This window comes from Acomys minous (genome assembly GCF_964271855.1).
Source record: "Acomys minous genome assembly, chromosome: 4".
Lineage (NCBI taxonomy): Eukaryota > Metazoa > Chordata > Mammalia > Rodentia > Muridae > Acomys > Acomys minous.
Genome location: NC_140486.1, coordinates 39,500,282 through 39,520,905, shown reverse-complemented (window position 1 = coordinate 39,520,905; position 20,624 = coordinate 39,500,282). Strand labels below are relative to the sequence as shown.

At 41.3% G+C, this 20,624-nt stretch overlaps 1 protein-coding gene across 4 annotated transcripts in view; it reads left to right on the top strand.

Annotated features, from left to right (window-relative positions):
• COMMD10 (COMM domain containing 10) overlaps nt 1-20,624 on the top strand; it is a 115,245-nt gene that overhangs the window by 17,064 nt on the left and 77,557 nt on the right. For 3 of the 4 annotated variants that reach the window (XM_084779611.1, XM_084779607.1, XM_084779608.1), the window contains one exon: nt 19,385-19,495. The exons of the other annotated variant lie outside the window; for it this stretch is intronic. In XM_084779611.1, coding sequence (XP_084635737.1) covers nt 19,385-19,495 — 111 coding nt within the window. The remainder of the gene's footprint in view (nt 1-19,384; nt 19,496-20,624) is intronic. 4 annotated transcript variants of the gene reach the window in all.

Here is a 20,624-nt window from a genome sequence, read left to right as displayed (position 1 = left end):
TGATGTCTTTTCTCTCCCAGTGGCCTGCACAGCACCTTCTGGCACTGGGAAAGCTAGCCAGCAGGGAGAAAGGTTCCCAGCTAGTTTGAGATTGATCTCTCAATGTCCTGAAACTAAAGGGTTTGGAGTCTTCAACATTATAATCTTACAACCTGGTTACGGTGGGTAACCAAGAGCAGTATCTATAGCCTGTGTTGCTTGAGGTCTCCCTGATCAGCAACTCATAGTGAGGTAATCCATGACTGTCACTGAGAGTTTTGTTTAATAAACTTCTGGGAGGAGCATTCTCCAGCCATGCGCTGATACTTGTCTTTTTAATTCAGTGTAAAAGATTAGAACTTGCTTTTCTTCCTCCCATGTTGCCTCATCCAGCCTAGATACAAGGCTGTGTGCCTAGCCGTATTGTAACTTGCCGTGCTAGCCCTGGGAGGCCTGCTCTTTCCTGAATGGAGGTGAAGGAGGAGCTGATCTGTGGCAGGGGAGGGGTGGTGGGAGGGACTGGGAGGAGCGAAGGGAGGACAAACTGCTGTCGGGATGTAATATATGAGGACAGAATAAATAAAATTAGAATGGGACATTTTATAATTGATATTTTATCATGTTATTTTGTTTGATATTTTTATTGCATTTCTTTGGAATTCTGAGAACAGGTGAGTAGTTTTATCATAAAGGGGACAGAGTATATTTCAGCATCTATATCTTTAAACACACAGTGTCACTATAAATGTGTACAGGCGAATGGTCTTTCAGGATTTAAATGCCTCTTAGCATTATTGTCTTTATTTATGAGAAAGGTTTTTTATGGTAATCATATCCACAACCGGCTGATATTTCTGCCTCTATTATTACTTCAGTAATTGGCATGTAATTAAATAAAAGACATAATTTTTCAAGGTATTTGAATTGAGCTTGAGGTTCTGAGCTATTCCATTATAGATTTGAAGCTTCTTTCTACAGGACTATAACTTCCTTGCAATAAAAGGCAGGAATGTGAAATGTTGAGCTGCTAAGCTTCAGGACCTCTGTGTACTCAGCCAACCATCTGCAGTGTCATGTGTGTTCATCATCCAGAGGTGTCTAGCTTATTTCTGTCTCTCTATCCTCAACCCCTTTATTTGTTTTTATTTTTTAAAATATGGAATGGTTTATGAATTTGCTTGTCATCCTAGTGCAGGGGCCATGCTATTCTTCTCTGTATCGTTCCAATTTTAGTGTATGTGCTGTTGAAGTGAGCACCCTCTTTATTTTATTTATTTTATTATTATTATTTTCTTGGTTTTTCGAGACAGGGTCTCTCTGTGTAGCCTTGGCTGTCCTAGACTCGCTTTGTAGACCAGGCTGGCCTCGAACTCACAGAGATCCACCTGCATCTGCCGCCCGAGTGCTGGGATTAAAGGCGTGCGCCACCATGCCCAACAATCTTATTTTTGAAGACAGACTCTCACCATGTAGCTGTGACTGGCCGGGCTGTGTAGCCCAAGCTGGCCAGCACTCACAACAATCCCCCTGCCTCTGACTCCTGAGTGCTTGGACTATACTCAGCACCATCCTCTTCTTGGTCACATTGCCATAGTTTACTTCTGATACTGGAGTTAATATAAACAGACTTGTATAAAGTGCACTCACCTAATGACAGTGACCACTATGTTGGATTGTCTGGTGGTCTTACAGGTCTCAGTTGGTCTTTTATTGCTGAATAACAACAGTCCACTGATTGAAAGCCACAGTTTGTTATTATTTGTAGATGTTGGGGGCAGTCACAGTTCTGTGTTGTTAAGAGTAACACTGCTGTGAACATTTGTGGACAAGTTTTTGTCTTTCTTTAGAAAGTGTTTTTAGGAGGCAGGCGTCACATGGTGCATGCCTGTGATCCCAGCACTTGGGAGGCAGAAGCAGGCAAATCTCTGTGAGTTTGAGGCCAGCCTGGTCTACAAATTTAATCCAGGACAGCCAAGATCCACCCCTCTACTCTTAGTTTTGTTTTTGCTTTGTTTTAATGATTTAATGGGAGTCCAGTTTGACCTGCCCATATACTCATAGGTGTGGGCTATTCACTGGATCGTGGTTGACCTACAGAGAGTCACACCCTTAAAGAAAAGTGATTCTCATCCAGAACCCATCATCTGTCCTCAGCTAAGGGGGCACTGGGAACCCTTTCCTACTCCATACTGCCATGCCGACTGGCTTGATCTCGGCAGATACTGTTCAGGCAACCACAGCTGCTATGAGATCATGAGTGCAGAAGTCCAGTTATAACCAGAAGACAAGACTTTGCTCTAGTCCTGACATCCTGCTGCCTCCTCCTCTGTGGTGTCCGGGGCCATGGTGGGCATGTGATGTAGGTGTCCCATTTGCGGCTGAACACTCCACTGGTACTTAATTTTTGCGCTTTGATCAGTTGTGAGCTTCTGTTAGTGCACAAAGAAACTAATCTGTGGGGAGAAGGTATGACTCTAGAGAGGAGTTTGCTCTTTTGTCCATTTAGCAGAATAATCATTGTGGTTTCCCCTCTGGGGCCTATGAACTCCTCAGTCATGAGTTATACAGTACTAGACATACGTTTGTTTTTGTATAGAAGGTTTAGATCCAATTAGAAAGTGTTTGGCAACTCCTGTAGCAGCTGAGCCACTATTGCACTCAGGGGCCTATGATGTCATGCTGTTCGCTATTACAGTTTACAGAGTTCACCAGCTGGGTAAGACTACGGACACTTTTTCTCCCCTTGCAGCTTGCACAGTGCCTTTCAGTCCTCTGAAAGCTATCAGAGAAGACTCTTCCTGGTTTGTACCAATTTGTTTGTTCAGTGTCCTATGATCAATGCGTGTTGTTGTCTTCAGCCGTAGGGTCTTATGATCCCGTTCTTGGGTGCAATCAGGAGCAATGGCCATAGCCTGTGTTGTTTTGGCAGCGGTTTGACCAACAACGTGAGGGGAGATACCCTACACCCAGCCCTGGGGTTTTTATTTGGCAATGTATGGCTTCTGGGAAGAGCATCATTCCTGGTGTAGGGTGACTCCAGTTAGTGGACAGGTCCTCCTATGGACGCATGTTTCCTTTTCCCCTGAATATGGATCTAGGAATGGGATCATTGAGCAGCTCAAGCCAAGAAACTCTGAAGCTTCCGTTAGAGCTGTAGCCACTCCGTACTCGGGGATCGGGAAAGTCAGAAACGTGAATTTTTCCACTATATGCTTCCCTTCTAGAGTCAGAATCCTCTTATTTTTTTCTTTATTTTTTAAGTAAAATTCTCCCTGATTTCTGCCTGCTGCTACTCATTTTCATCTATCTTCAAGTTGTCATAGAAAACATTCTGTCTGGGGGATAATACTTTTTGTCTTTAAGGATTTTTGCCTTTTCTTCTTTTGAGACAGAGTTTCTGTTTGTAGTCCTGGCTGTTCTGGAACTCATGCTCTAGACCAGGCTGGCCTCGAACTCAGAGATCCGCCTGTCTCTGCTTCTGCTGGAATTAAATAAAGTCTGTCTTTAATGGTTTTAATGTACCATGAACTCCTTCTCAGCCTCTACCAGCTCAGGATACCAACAGTGATTTGATTGTTTTAAGCTCTCTCTTATGCTGCTCCCTTTCGGCCACAAATCCATGAGTGGCTTTCTATGTTGCTTATGATAGCATTCAGTTCTTACAGTTGCCTGTGTGACCTGCAGTCCCCCTCCCTCAGCCCACTGTCTATCTGGTTGATCTTCATTGCCTCATAGCCCCCATCCGACTCACTCTGAATCCCTCTGACCTCTGACCTCTGGCCTCCGAGGCTCTCCTACTGGATGTCCATATGGCTGGCTCCTTTATCATCTTCAGATATGTGCTTAAAGGTGACATTTATCTTAGACCCTCATAATTGGAAAAACCTTCTATTAATGCTTAGCTCATTTTGTGCTATGTTGCTTTCTATTTTACCTGGTTACTTTTAAAATTGTTTGCTTTTGTCCTATGATACAAACTCTACAAAGTAGAACTATTTGCTTTGTCCATTGCTGTAGTTTCAGTGTTGTAGTGGCCTTTGGAAGATAGCAGACTCTCAAGAAATAGTTCAGTGAACAATACCCTTGACTGACAAATTGTGCTATTTTGAAATTCAGTGTTTGCTTTGCTTTTTTTTTTAAATAAAGGGGGACATTTCTACTTATTGGGGAGAAAAGAACAGTTCAGTGAAGAGGTATGAATTGTACTTTTTGTTTCCTAGTGCTTTTTCCCTTTAACTTTTGTTGTATTTAAAACTCTCTCTGTGTGGGTTTCATTTACATTATGACTCTTGAGTCTTGTTAGAATCTTAGATTCCAGAAATTTAAATTTCTCTCTTTAAAAGTGTGAGTATAGGAAGATTGTTTTAGCTTGAAACAGATGAAAATTATTCTAGGGAACAAAAAGGTGATGGATTTAGCTGTTGATACAGCAGTCAATTTAAAGGGTTTTAATCTAAGAGAGCCTTAATCAGTCTTATTCAGAACAGAAATGTATTCTCTCCTAAGTAATTGACTGAGGCCAGAACCATTAACAAATTGAATAAAGATTTTGCTAATGCCAAGAACTGTGCTGTTAGCAAGATTACCCTGATTATGTCATCGTGTTCCAAGATGTGCACTTGCTAAATACAGCTGATGTATTTTTCAGTGTTGCCAATTTTGAAATCATTAATTGAATGACATTTCACTGTCCTCAGACTTGTACTATTCATATAGTTCTGACACGGAGCAGTAGCAATTTGAAAATCACTGATGTGTCCTACCAATGTCTTAAATTTGAATTCAGAGAGAAGTTTCATGAGAGGCACTTTAGACAGTTTGTAGGTCAAGAAGTGCACATTATTTTCTCCCTGAAAGTGAGACCATGCTGATTATTGTGTTTAAGACTGAGGGTGTAGTTAGGGCTTATTCCTAAGATGTGATGCTTATAATAAGCATTTCTACCTCTTAAGACTTGATTTGGTAACATGGAATGCAGAGTGCTGAAAGCAGATCCCTGGTCCGATCGCTTTACTTTTGGACTTTTGCAGAAGGCAGCATGCTCCTGCTGTCCTCTGGGGACCACTGAATGGTTGTCTTCCCAGAGATCTACCTGCACAGTATGCTCTGTGGAGAGAGACAGCCCCTTAGAAGATCACCCCGAGTTCAAGGGCAGCATGGCTGCACTAGTGAGCTCAGGACAGATCTGCACAACATATAGCAAGACTTTTAAAAAATAAATAACCAACCAAACAAAAAAGAGACTTTTAAAAATGGCTGAAGTCCAGGAACCTTTTCAGATTTCTCTTTCAAGTGAATTTGCATTTTCAGAAGCTGGAGCCTTCCAAGAGTGTTGGCCTGGTATAGAGGACCAGGTTTCCTTTCCCTGGCTCTAGTCTCTGTAACTACTACAAATACTGTGTGGTCTGCTCAGGTCGCAGCTGCACGCCTTTCCTCACTAAGCTTCCTACTCTTATCTCACTGCAGACCTGGATGAGAGCAGAGAGCGCTAACTTTGCCACAGCCTGAGGGCTACACTGTCTTCAAATTGCCTCCATCAAACAAATTAGTCCATTACCTTTAAACTCAGTCTTACTTAAGCTCTCTCGACAGGGCAGGATGCAGCTAGGGTTTTTTGCTAGAACATCACACAAATGGTCCCTAGCCCAGTCCTGATGGAGTCCCTGTTTTCCCTGAACTCTCAGAAACCAGGCCTTCACTGTACACATTTTTGTCTTCCAAGTTCCCACCAGAGTGATCCTTTGAGACTTTTTTAGTCCAGAGTCTCTTATTTCTGCTGCATATGAGAGCTTCCTGCCTGTTCTCTCTCCACCTCCCATCTTATGGGTCTTCACCTCCTATTTCACTGTAGGAGCGCTTGGATTACAGACTTCTACTACTGTATCATAGGGCTTTTTACGTGGGGTCTAAACATTATACTCAGGTCTTCAGACTTGTATGGTCTTGGATTGTTTTCTGGACTATATTCCTTAAAATGATGCTCTTGTCCATCATTTCTAACCCTCTTTTTACTTGGTTCTTATCACTCAGTACCACACAGTATTGCTTACTTATTAATCATCAATGGATCTTTTATCCACTTGAATGTCAACTGCAGAAAAGTAGGTATTTCTGTGGTAAACTACAAGCCTACAATAGTACCTAGGGCACAGTATGTCATTATCGAATGCTTGTTGAATAAGTTCTTAGCCCAGTTACAACACAGAGATCATGCCAGAGTTACAGCACCCAGCAGTGGGGAGCGATCCTGAACAGCTTGTTATTAACCAGGAAGTGTCTCCACATCTATGTATCCAGCATCTGTAACTATATTTTTGAACAATAGTATTTCTTACAGCTTTGACCAGGTGAAAGGAGTCTCTGAGCTGTTAGGCATGCTCAGGGAATTTGTGATAGGTCTGTGATAGGCTGACTTTACGTGGCTTATATTTCATTGCCTCTGGGGTGAATGTCAGTGTTATAATGTGTGCTTCCCCCCTGTCTCCTGCTCCCCACTCTGCTCTTGTCTCTCTGTCTATGCCCTCTCCATTTACTTGGTAGATGGGTGCCACTGTCATTTCTCTCTGTCTTTTCCACTATGGTGAAAAGAGGTGGCGATTTCACTGTGTGAGGTTATTTGCCCAGATGGCTCCTGACTTATTTCCTGACATTTGTTTTCCATATGCTTGCCGTCAGTACTGCTACAATTCTTACAGTGTGCAGAATGCAGAATTCCGTTGCCAGCTGACTAGCTGGCAGTTTGAAATGTGACCTCCTGTGCTTTTTGGATTTGAGGCATAAGTGTGGAGAGGATTGCCAGCTTTCTACTGCAGCTAAGACTGATTCATCATTTCCACTGCTATTTAAAAGTGGGTAGAAAACTAAGGTGAAAGTGCAGTTTCATAGACATTTTCATAAGTGTTAATACTATTTCTTTATATATAGGAATTGCCACTATTCCAACAGGACCAGGTTTTCTCTCAAATTGTAGGCTTATTGCTTTAGATTCATGCATATGTAGGTAATTGTCATAGTTACCTTCTCTGTCAAGTTGACATGAACTTAATGTCACTTTGGAAGAGGAATTCAACCAAAGAATTGCCTCCATCAGATTGCCCTATCACATGTCTGTGGGGCATTTTCTTAGTCGCTAATTGATGTAGGAAGGTCGCTGTTCCTGGGCAGGTGGGCCTGAACAAGGCAGAGGGAGCCAGTCAGTCAGCAGTGTTCTTCCATGCTTTCTGCTTCAAGGTCCTGCCTCGATTTCTCACTTTGGCTTCCCCTGAGGATGGACTGTACACTGTAAGATGAAATAAACACTTTCTTCCACAAGTTTGGCCAGGTGTTTATCACAGCAACAGGAACACGCCTAGAATAGTAGTATTTAAGAAAAAAACACATAAAGTGCTGTCCAGTACAGAATTGTCTAATGCCATGGGTTGTTTGTTTTTGTTTATTTATTTATTTGGTTCTGAGGGCAATGAGAATGAAACTTACTTCTTTTGTTTGTTTGTTTGTTTTTAGTTTAGTTTTACACATCCATGAAATTAGGAGCCTACCATATACACAGCAGGGAGTGACCTGTATTCCTTGAACTTGATAAGGTAGCAATCATGTCTTACATTATTCTGACAGCAGCTTGGCTCTGACTTGGCCAGAACTTTTGATTACTACTTAGTAAGTTGAGTCCCGTCTCTTTATAAAACCTTTCCCTACCGCAGTGCAGCACCACAGCTGGGGTAACGGCATGCAAGCAGTCGGAACGCAGAGTGCCTCCAGCACCAGTTTCTCTAGTGTTGTCCTTGTGCATACACCCCAGTTCCTCTCCCTCTCCATTTTGTGCATCTTAGGCAGCCCCAGGTCTATTTTCCTTGTGTATTATTTTGTCATTTCATGAATGGTACATGAGGGAAGTACTGCTGTATATAATATTCTGGGTTGACTCTTGGCTCATAACTACAATTTTCTGGAGATTTCTCCTGGTGGTGCCTTGCATCCCAATCCTTTTTTTATTGCTATGGTATGGATAGAAAGTAGTTTAAAGACTCCATTATAGAAGGGCGCCTTAGTTATTTCCAGTTTGAGGTTGTTACAGATATTTGTCATGAACATTTGTATGTAGGTCTTTGTGTGGACTCAAGTTTTTATTTGTCACAGAAGTATTAAATCATATGCAGTTGTTTTTCCTAAGACAAACGAAAGTGAACATACAGTTTTGTACTCTCACCAGCAATGTAGGGAGGATCTATGTTCTCTGTATATTTGGCAGAGTTTGTATTGACACATTTACTTTAACTGTTCCAAAAGTATGGAGAAAAGGCTCACCTTTGCTTTATTTGCATTTCTCTGATGATCAGTGATGCCCAGCATTTTGTCTTGTGCTTATTTGCCTTTAAATCCCTCTCACCTGAGATGTCTCCTCATGTGTGGCGCATATTTTAAAAAATACTGTATTTATTTTATTTTCACTTTTCCCTTTCTCCTTCCTATTCCAATGCCCTCTCTAATTCATGATCTCTATTCTTAAGAATTATTGCTAAACACACACATGCACGCACACACATGCACACACACAAAAGCTACAGAGTCCACTTAGTGTTGCTTATATGTACATGTGTTTAGGACTGACTACTTGTGATTGGCTAGCCTGTCGGGGGATCATCCCTGGACAAACTGATTTTTCCTCTCAGCAGCTGTTTATTATCTGCAACTCCTTGTCTAGAGGCAGGGCTGTGGGGAGTTAAATGAGAAATGTCCTCTGTATGCTTTCATACTTGAATGTTTGGTGCTGTTCAGGAAGGCTGTGGAACCTTTAGGAGTTGGAGCGCTGCTAGAGAAAGCACATCACTGGGAGTAGGCTTTGAGAGTTCATTAGCCCTGCCCCATTTTTAGTTCTCTCTCTGCTTTACATTTTCAGTTAAAGATGTGCTATCTCAGCTTTTTGTGCCTGCTGGACTCTTCTTCCAGAGCTATAAGCCAAACCAAACTCTCCCATAAGTCACTTTTGGTCATAGTGTTGTAGCAACAAAAAAGAAAGTAATGCAGGAGCCTTGTAAACTGTGCCCCTCATGTGGTCATGTCAGCTGCTGTGGTCACTATTGAGGGCTCGTTTAGACAGCTGTGTGTTAGGATTTCATGAGTCCAGCATCCCCATCATGCTGGAAGACCCTGTCTCCTCACTGGCATCATGGTCCTCTGGGTCTTACAGGCTTTATGCTGTCTCCTCTGTGATGGTCTGGGCTTTCGGTGTACGCCTGCATTGTGGATGTACCATCTGGGGCCAGGTACTATAGGCAGGCATGGAAGTGAGTTAAATGTCTGTAAGTCCTTAGGCTTAAAAAGAGACACGGGAGAACTGCTGTAAAAATACATGAAGTGATTTTGACCTGAAAGGGAGGACTGCAGAGTAGCATCTATTTTTAATATCCTATTTGTCAGATGCGTTGCCAATGTTTTTACACATAGCTTGTTGCCCACAGAGGCTCAGTCCAGTGGTTGAATCAGATCTCTTCAATTTTAACCCAAAGTGGAGAAACTGATGCTTGGAATTGGGTGAGTTGTCAGTAGCAGGGATGTAGGAAGAATGGCCCTTGGACTTTGACTACAGATCTGATCGCCTGACCAGAGAAAATGCTGGCATCCTAAGCTATGTGGTGCGTAATCTTTGCCTCTCTCTCTGAAGATGTCACCTGGAAAAGGCAGCTGATGTGATTTGCCCCAAACATGCCTGAGAAAACCAGCTATGTTGTCTTAGTGGCACTGTCTTTGCCCAGTTTCCTCTGAAAACCTCATCACTTGTCAGCACAGGCCAAGTGTCCCTCATCTAAAATGCGTGCAGCCAGAAGTGTTCCACTTTACATTTTTCAGATTTGAGGGTATTTGCTTCACTTTACCAGCTGAGCATGTACAGTGTTAAATATATAATTCAAAATGCCCCAAATTCCAAGCCCTTCTGTGACATACTGTCATTGAAAAATGACCAGATTTTTGGTGTTTCGAGATCTGCATCAGGAATGTTCAAACTATGCTCCTTTTCCTTTTTCAATCAATTTCTTTTTTTTTTCAATCAATTTCTAATTCCCTTTGTTGAAAAATATAATAGATATTTCTTTTAAAACCTGGGTACAGGAAAAATCATAATTTCTGCCTTTTATTGTCATCTTTCCTCATTGAACAAAGTATTAGGAGCTCCAGACAGTCTCTCAATGAGCACGAAGGGTGTGTTCTCTTTCATAATTACGTTAGTGTTTGCTTCCTATGTATGATTACTGTGCCTTTTTAGTAAGTGACCTTGATGTACAATCTTTGACTTGAAGTTTGCATTATCTGGTATTAATGCAGCCCATGCAGCCTTCTTATGCCTTTCTGTTATCCAACAATTTTAATACTTCTATTTTTAGAAAACTACTAGTTAAAATTTAGCTGCTTATTTATTTACTTGTGTGTTTAGATGCTAACTTGTATGTGTGTGTGCGCGTGTGTATGTGTGTGTGTGCATGCGCATGTGTGTCTTCACTTATCACTCTTTACTGTATGTTTTGAGATAAGGTCTTCCACTGAGCCCAGAGCTCATGGATTGGCTAACAGGCTGGCCAGTGAGCTCCAGGGATCTGTTATCTCTTCCCATAAATCGCCTGCATTTTCCATAGGTGTTGGGATCTGGCTGTCATGTTTGCATGGCGAGTGCTTTACTCATTGAACATCTCTCCAGACATATTCATTACTTTTTTTTTTTAGCTTTATAGAGCTAATACTATAATCATTTTTGTTAATTTGGGCCATGTTCAAAATTGTGTTTTTATAGAGTAAATATGTTAATGTTTCACTGACATTTCTACATGGACAAAGGAGAGAGAAGAAAGTCATCTGTCAACTAACTAATTTGTAACATTTTCAAGTAAGAAGCAGGTTTGCTAGGGAATGTATTTGTAGTTCCGGAATGAGTTGAAAAAACATTTAAAATAGCAGTGATTTGTTCTCTATTTTGCTGTCATTAAAACCCAGACCCCGTGTAGGATAAGTTTTTGTTAACTTGACACAAACTGGAGTCATCTTGGACGAGGGTTCCTCAACTGAGAAAATGCCTTCATCAGATTGGCCTGCAGGCAGGTCTTTAGGCCATTTTCTTGACTAATGACTTATTTGTGTGCCATCAATCTTGGGGTGGTGCTCCTAGGCTGCCAGGGAAGAGAGGCTGAACAAGCCAATAAGTAAAACCCGCTGTAGCCTCTGCTTCGGTTCCTGCCTCCAGTTTCCTGCCTGGAGTCCCTGCCGCACTTCCCTGGATGATGGGCAATGGGCTGTAAGCTGTAATAAACCCTTTCCTCCCCAAGTTGCCTTACCATAGTGTCCTTACCGTAACTTAGGAAGCAGACTAATATAGACCCTAAGTTTTAAGTTTGAATATAAACAATACAACAGACTTCCTGAGTATTTTCATGTACAAATGTAGAGTCTACACAGGACACTGTTCTATTTTGAACAGAGGTGATACAGCACAGCTAACTGAAGGCAAAACTCTACACTAAATTTTGTTGTGTTCCATGTAATTAAAATATTGATGACAACTATATTTGCTTCTCGTTATGAGTCTCAGAGGACTAATTAGCGTACCATAAGACTTTCACCTTTGCAGAGAGAACTGTTCTCGTTCATATTTGTATCACCAGGGCTTATTTTAGACCAAGTTAATAACATGTTCCAAGCGATGTAAGGAGTTACATCTTTTAGTTTTTCTTTTCAGATATTTGTGTGTTTGATATATACATGCAATTTATTTTGTAGGATAGTCCTTAATTTACAGTTTTCTGTAGCTTGTTTATGATCTAATTTTGGCTGTGAATTTTTTTTATTAGTCTAGTGTAAAAGTGATCTTGTAGCTATCACAGTACATAAACTTTATGCTCTTAATAACCATTTCCTAGTTTTGTGTCATGTTAGTTTTGATCTCTTGGGTTAAATGGTGAATGTTTTCCAGACTGAATTCACCGCCAACCCCCCCCCCCTTCCCGCCCCAATTTGTAACATGAAAGCAACGGGAGTAGATAGTTTGGAGTTTACATTGATGGCTATGCACTACCCAGGCGCACAGGTTCTTTTTAAGGCAGGATCTTTAGTCTAGGCGGCTGTCCGGTTCTCAGTGGGTAGGAGGATGTCCTTGAGCCTCCTATGTTTACCCTTAGGGATTTGGATTCCAGAGATGTGCCACCACACCAGGTTACAGACTTACTGGGGAAGCCAGGGCCTTGTGCTAGTCAGGCTACATGCTACCAACTGAGTCACATCCCTAGCCATTTTCTGATTTTGTGTAACATCTGCCGATGACTCTCACTTCAATCAGTTTCTCTTAGGTTTTTATTCTCATATGATTTCGGACTTAAAAGTTTTAATCATAATAGAAGAAATATTCACTTGGTTTTCACCTTGATCAACCAGTTGCCTCCTTTGTTTTACTTTGTAGTCTATGAGTTGTACATAGCAAAAGTACCCGTCTCACGATGCTTTTTTTTTTTTTTTTTTTTTTTTTGTCTCCCAGGTTCACTCAGAGCTTTGTTTTTTCCTTTTTCTTATTTGTCTGTGTTCCTGTACTCTTTAATAACTGCAGTTATTCTTTCTGAAATCTCTCTCTCTCTTTTTTTTAATGTTTCAGGATACTGATTGTTGTTTTGTGAAACTCCATGTGTGTGTGTGTGTGTGTGTGTGTGTGTGTGTGTGAGAGAGAGAGAGAGAGAGAGAGAGAGAGAGAGAGAGAGAGAGAGTGTGTGTGTGTGTGTGTGTGTGTGTGTGTGTGTGTGTGCAGGATGCCCAGCACATAGTCAGCAGTTTGCTCAGACACTTAGATAGCAGGCAGCAGGCAGCGAACAGTTAAGTACTACATATATTATGGTAATTAGAAAAAAGCCTTAAAGGAAATAAAGGTCAGTGGCTTATTTGTCTTCTGTTGCCCATGGACTAAGAATACAGCTCAAGGGTTTGTTGGCTTTGCCTGTTTGATGTGTGGGCATCTGCTTCTCAGTCATTCTTGGTGCAGGCTCCATTCTCCCAGGTCTGCTTTAGAGTGGTCGTGGGACCTGGGAGAATGGAGCCTAAACATGAGGCAAACTAAAGTCTTACCTACTAGACAACTTTATTCAGAGCATCAGACAGTTTATACACCAACGGTTAAGAAAAGTCACCTGGGCTGGGCGGTGGTGGAGCACGCACTTGGTAGGCAGAGGCAGGCGGATCGCTGTGCGTTTGAGGCCAGCCTTGTCTACATAGTAAGTCCAGGACAGCCAAGGCTACACAGAGAAACCCTGTCTCAAAAAAAAAAAAAAAGTCACCTGAGTATATAATCCCAAGGACAAGCTGCATGTGGCAAACATGTTTTTCCATCGAGGCATATAAACAAATAGCAACAGCCAGTTGTAATGAATCATCGAAGGCACACTCATCCCTGTCTGCTTCACCTGGGAGGGCACAACAGCACATTCCTGGAACAATCCCATGGTTTTGAAGAAACAGGTCATAAGACTCTTGTCATTTTTTTCTTGGAGTTTCCTCACAAGCACTCAGAATTCCCCTCACACAACTACATTCTTGGACAGTGTTGCAACAGTGGTCAAGGCCACACACTCTTAATTGACTTTTTCTCCCCCTTGGGGAGAGGATGGTGGGGAACTTTCTGAAACTGGATACAATTGTAAATGTGTGTGCATTGTTAAAAGATAATATTCTATACTTTCCACTATCAAATGGTCAATGCCCAATTAGTACTTTTAGAAGTAAATTTCTACTGTTTTGCCAAATGACTCATTTCTTTTTAATAATTTTCTAAAGTAAATATGCATAATAAACATATCACAAACATATCAGTTTAAAAATTCATGTGTGGTTAAACTTCAAAATCAAATGCATAATAGTTTCTTTCACTAATGGTTTAAATTCTAAGTTATATTTTTCAGAAGCATAATGTGTAGTTTTAGCACAGGAAGATATTCATGACTGTACTATGAATGAATACATACCTATTTAGGAACATGCAGACATATTGGAAACTGCACAGCTGTGGAAACGTTAGGACAGGAGATGGCACTAAGGAGATGGCACAGCATTGAACGCTTCATAACTTACTGACATGGTGTGCTTCCCCATTGTGCTGATGAGAAACCTGAAGTTTAGAGAAGTCACTTGCTTAATTACAGTCAGCATGAAAATAAACCCATATTCACATTCATAACTGTCAGCAAACCAAGTGGCAGATAGAGGGTAGTGCTTATTCTTCACAAAAGATTACCTATTAGGAATGCTTTGGTCAATAGATAGCAAATTAACTCTCCTCTCTCCGTCCCCACCCCTCCCCCTCTCAGTCGGAGTGGGGAGAGGAGAGAGACAGAGATACCAACCAACCAAATGCTGGCTCTGTAAGTTATAATTCTGACTTCTTTTCTTATTTATTTAATTTATTTTAAATGCTTTTAAAATTAATTTATTCAGATTACATCTCAATTGTTATCCCCTTACTTGTATCTTCCCATTCCTCCCTCCCTCCCTCTTTCACCCTATTTCCCTCTCCAAGATCTATGACAGAGGGACCTCCTCCCTCACCATATGATCACAGCCCCTATCAGGTCTCATCCTGGTAGCCTGCTTATCCTTTCTCGGAGTGCCACCAGGCCTCCCCACCAAGGGGAAGTGGTCAAATATCAGGTACCAGAGTTCATGTCAGAGTCAGTCCCCACTCTCCACACAACTGTGGAGAATGTCCTGTCCATTGGCTAGATCTGAATAGGGGTTAAATGTTTATTACATGCATTTTCCTTGGTTGGTACAGTAATTTGAGAAGACCCTCCACCCTCACACTCCCACCCCCAGCTCCAGATCCACCCATCATGATGTTCTTCTTGTAGGTTTCTAGGACCCTCTGGATCCTTCTATTTCCCCATTCTCTCATACTTCTCTCATCTAGAGTCCCAAAAGGAAGTCCTCACATCTATCCCAATCTCCTGGTAAGTAAAGACTTTCATGGGACATCCCTTTTGGGCTAGTGTCCAATTATAAGTGAGTATACACCATGTGAGTCTTTCTGCTTCTGGGTTAACTCACTCAGGATGATCATTTCTAGTTTCATCCATTTGCCTGCAAAATTCAGGATTTCCTTGTTTTTAATAGCTGAGTAGTATTCTATAGTATAAATGTACCACAGTTTCTTTGTCCATTCTTCAACTGAGGGACATTTAGGTTGTTTCCAGGTTCTGGCTATTACGAATAAGGCTACTATGAACATGGTTGAACATATGTCCTTGTTGTGTGGTGGAGCATCTTTTGGGTATATTCCAAGGAGTGGAATAGCTGGGTCTTGAGGTAGCCCTATTCCCAGTTTTCTGAGAAGGCACCAGATTGATTTCCAAAGTGCTTATACAAGTTTGCACTCCCACCAGCAATGAAGGAGTGTTCCCCTTTCTCCACATCCTCGCCAGCATGTCCTGTCAGTTGAGTTTTTGATCTTAGCCATTCTGATAGGTGTAAGATGAGGTCTCAGAGTTGTTTTGATGTGTATTTCTCTGATGACTAAGGAGGTTGAGCATTTAAGTGTTTCTCAGCCATTCAGTATTCCTCTGTTGAGAATTCTCTGTTTAATTCTGAGTTCCATTTCTTAATTGGGTTATTTGGTTTCGTGGTGCTTTATTTCTTGAGCCCTTTATATATTTTGGATATTAGACCTTTGTCAGATGTAGGGTTGGTGAAGAGCTTTTCCCAGTCTGTAGGCTGTCACTTTGTTTTGTTGACAGTGTCTCCTGCCTTACAGAAGCTTCTCAGCTTCATGATGTCCCGTTTATTAGTTGTTGATCTTAAGGCCTGGGCTGTTGGAATTCTGTTCAGGAAGTTATCTCCTGTGCTCCAGGCTCTTCCTCACTTTTTCTTTTAATAGATTTAGTGTCTCTGGTTTTATGTTGAGGTCTTTAATCCACTTAGACTTGAATTTTTTGCATGGTGATAAATATGAGTCTACTTGCATTTTTGTACATGTAGATATCCAATTAGGCCAGCACTACTTATTGACGATGCTATCCATTTTCCATTGAATAGATTTGGCTTCTTTGTCAAAAATCAAGTGACCATATGTGTGTGGTTTCATTTCTGGGTCTTCAATTCAATTCCATTGATCAATCATCCTATTGCTGTGCCAGTACCATGCTGCTTTAATTACTGTTGCTCTATAGTACAGCTTGAGATCAGGTATGGGTACTCCTCTGGAGGATCTTTTATTGTACAGGATTGTTTTAGATATTCTGGGTTTTTTGTTTTTCCATATGAAGTTGAGAATTGATCTTTCAATGTCTTTAAAAAAAATGTGTAGGTATTTTGATAGGTACTTCATCGAATCTGTAAATTGCTTTTGGTAAGTTGGCCATTTTTACTATGTTAATTCTCCCAATCCACGAACAAAGGAGATCTTTCCATCTTCTGATGTCCTCTTCAATCTCCTTCTTCAGAGATTTGAAGTTTTTTCAAATAAGTCTTTCATTTGCTTGGTTAGAGTTACTCCAAGATATTTTATATTGCTTGTGGCTATCGTGGAGGGTGTAGTTTTCCTAATTTCTTCCTCTGCACAATTGTCATTTGTACATAGGAAGGCTATTGACTTTTTTGAGTTAATTCTGTATCCAGCCATTTTGCTGAAGGTGTTTATCAGCTGTAGGAGTTCCCTGGTGGAATTTTGGGGGTCACTTATGTACACTATCATATCAACTACAAATAGGGATAACTTGATTTCCACCTTTCCCATTTGGATCCCCTTGATCTCCTTTTGTTGTCTTATTGCTCTGGCTAGAACTTCAAGAACTATATTGAAAAGTATGGAGAAAGTGGGCAGTCTTGCCTGGTCCCCGGTTTTAGAGGAATTTCCTTGAGTATCTCTCCATTTAATTTGATGCTGGCTATTGGCTTGCTGTATATAGCCTTTATTGTGTTTAGGTATGTGCCTTGTATCCCTGATCTCTCCAAAACTTTAAACATGAATGGGTGTTGGATTTTGTCAAATGCCTTTTATACACCTAAGGAGATGATCATGTGGTTTTTTTCTTTCAGTTTGTTTATATGGTGGATTACATTGATTAAAAAGCCATATCTAGTTGGAATCATAACTGAGTTTTTGCTCCCTCTTCTGCCATTCTTTAAAGAAGAGTTGTTGCAGGCTGCAGGGTGATTGATTCTTGCTTCATCATGGAAATTACCCTGAGGAGAGATATGGGTAGATTATTACAATATACTTGTCTAAATATTAATAAAGAAGGAAACAGTGTCCTGAGAAGCAGAGTGGCAACTACAGAGGGAAAAGAAGGAAAAAACAAAAACACCCACAGAAGTTACATAGGAGCCAAAGAACAGACATGCAGCGAGCATGTATTCTGCGACTCACATTTGGTTCAGTATGGTGGGTCTATAGACAGCTCAAGTATGCTACAACACAGGATTGGAAAGGTAGTTAGTTCACACATTTGATGAAATTTGTATACTAGACTCAGGACTTAAAATTTTGGATTTATTTTGTAAGACATTTACTGAGTCTTTGAAGAAGGAAAGTGGAATCTTGAGATTTGGGTTAGAGAGAAGGAAGGAACCCGCTTAGAAACAGTGTGTGGTGGTTTGTAAAGAGATGTGTATGGCAGTCTGAGCTGGTTTAAGTACTTTGGTAAGTACATGAGAGATACAGAAAAGGTTAGGTGACTAAACACCTTGTATTTATAATGCTTTAAGATGTCACGTTTTCTATTTTGGTACCTGTAAAGGAGGTGGTAGATAAGCAGATGGTTCAGGTAGGTGGACTTCTGTTTTGTATGAGGGGATGGAGACTGTGCCTTTGAAAGACTCTGCCTTCACCAGGGATGAGGGAGTGGAATGATGGTTTACGTGGAAACCAAAGCAGGATGTTCTAGTTCAGGGGTGGTTGTCTCACACCAGTGTTAGGCAGCACCCAGGCGTGTGCTAGTCTATGACATGGATTGAATGAGTCATTAAGGTCTAGAAATTCTTACAGGTACATGTGAGTACCTTTAAGGTGCTTTTCCCAAGGACGTTTTTTGAGGTCTATTTTTGTGACTGTTGTCGCAGTGATAGGCTCATATCACCTACCCAGAGACTGTTCCATCAGTGTTATCAATCAGCATGTCAAGGCTCCTCCTCAATACACAGCTTTAAAGTGAGTTCTGACTTGTTAAGGGCTACGGGTTATGCTCCCCTCCTGCCCTCTGAAGGCTGGGAGAAGCACAGTGTTTTCTAGTCACCCCCCTCTCCCATGCTGATGATACTTTCTTTGCACTCTGTCCAGCTTGGCCTTGAGTCACCGCTGTGTCTGTTCACACATCTTTCAGGCTAAGTGATTAGTATTCCGGTTGAGTAAGCATTGTGAGGCTGGCATTCAGACCCTGTGTGGCAGAGGTGCTGTGCTTAAATCATCAGGAAGGCTGTGTTGTCAGAGGCTTGCAACGACTGCACTCCACAAAGCTGGAAAGTTGAGATTTACAGGGAACTGAATCTACAGCCACACGATCACACTGCTGAGTCTAGTCTCATAAATCTGTGTGTGCTGTGTAATGTTTACAAGGGAACCTGAACTGCCATAGTCTTCGTCTCCTCATTTTTGTCCTACCTGATTAACTTGTACCCTGTGCTAGGAAATTCAAAGGAAACAACCAGTTTCCACAATTGGGAGCCATAGTAAGTTGGTGTACTTTGGAAAGTATGATGGCCTTTCTGGCACCACGGGCTAGCTGACAGATCAGCGCTTCCTTCCTGGCTCTCTGTTTACTGACTGTTCCTCAAGATGTGCTCCTGGGAGCAGGGTCTCTGACTCTGTTTCCTGATTTGGGACCCTTTCCTCTTCCTGGCTGCCTCCTCTAGCCTTACTAGGAGGGGAGGTGCCTAGTCTTACTGCAACTTGACATGCCAGGGCCCAAATATAAATAAAATGTAAGCTTCTAAACTGCTATCTTAAAATAACAATAAGGTTTAAAAAATCATCGGCTGAACTGGATTGGAGGCATATGTCAGTAATTGCAGTACTTGGGTAGTGGGGTAGGAAGATCAGGGTTTGAAGGCCATCCTGGGCTACATGATGTTTGAGAAATATCCTGTGGTTACCCCCTCCCCCCAATAAATCAACCCACTGTCAGCTCTTTTTGTGTACTTGATTGATAGCGTTTTTATTATTTACAGTTGTCTGTTTAGAGACCTCTGTTACTGCTGGATTTGTCAGGTATGACAGGAGGCTCATCTACTGAGTCTAGAAGGAAAGATACAGAGATTTCATCTTACAGGAGCCTGAAATTGACTTTCCATTAAGTCCAGGCATTTCTGTTGATTCCTACAGAGTGGGAATATGTTTAGAGTTGACTGTCTTCTTTGTTTGTACCATCTGAACCCAGTCCTCGCTTTTCTTTTGTAGCTAGAGACAGTGGGATGGCAGCTTAACCTGCAAATGGCTCACTCTGCTCAAGCAAAGCTGCAGTCTCCTCAGGCCGTGCTGCAACTGGGGGTGAGCAAGGAAGATGCCAAGGTGAGAAACCGTGCCCTGGGGAAATGAGGTATTTTGTTTGGTAACTCTTATATCTCATGGATAGAGGAACATGGATTTAAAGTGTAAATGCAAATCAGTCACAACAACTTATTTTGTAACGTGCTTTTCTTATAAGACCATTTTATAATGTCGTCTTTTAATATGTGTGAAGTAAAAATTTAATGGAGTTCCTGTGAAATTACTGTTTTTGATGCCTCCCTCTTTCTGTGTGTGTGTGTGTGTGTGTGTGTGTGTGTGTATGTGTGTGTATGTGCGCACGTGCATGGATGTGTATATGTGTAAACTGTAAGCTGCATGCATAAAGGGAAAGGACATTTGTTGTTGTCCAGCAAATTCCTGGGACAGTGGGACATCCTGAATTGCATTTTGGGAAATAGTGTATTCATATGTTTAAATCCTAACTCTTGAGAGATAGATTTTTGCATCAGTTTTATATCATAGGGCAGTTTCTCTTATAGTATCAACTTTAGAATAACCTGAACATAATTTTTATAGGTGAAAGTAGTGCCATGAAAGGTTCCCCACTATGGCGTATAGAGAAGTATATTTCAGATATAATGAGAGCTACCTATCATATTTTATATTGCAATTACCCTTTTAAGATAGAGAAGGGAGAGTAAATTTCCCCTCGAACAGATGAGATTTTGTATCATCTTTGAGATGATTAAGTAGAGCTGGGAATGGGGTGCTATGGGAGATCTGAGGATGCGGAAGTTAGGGTGCTGAAGGTGTTGGTCCAGGAGCTGCATTTGTAATGGCATAGAATGTACTTTGATAGCACGTTCACAATTAGTTATTACGTCCTAGGCATCTTTGTCTTTTTAAAGGACTGGGCCAGTGACCAGCCCAGGTTATATAACCACAAAATATTGATGTGATTTAAGTCTTATATATAATGAATTAGTTCAGTGCAGTGTTCCCAAGTCATTTCCTTTAACACATTTTTTTACTGGAAAATAATACAAACTGAGAAGTATCTTATTCTTGTTAGTGCTGGAGCTTAGTAGTGATGTAATTCGGGCATGGCAGCCAATCTTTGTAAGACTCCTCATCTCTCTCCTTGTAGCATGTATCTTGTAGGGTTGCTGTGAAGACTGCATGCCTACTG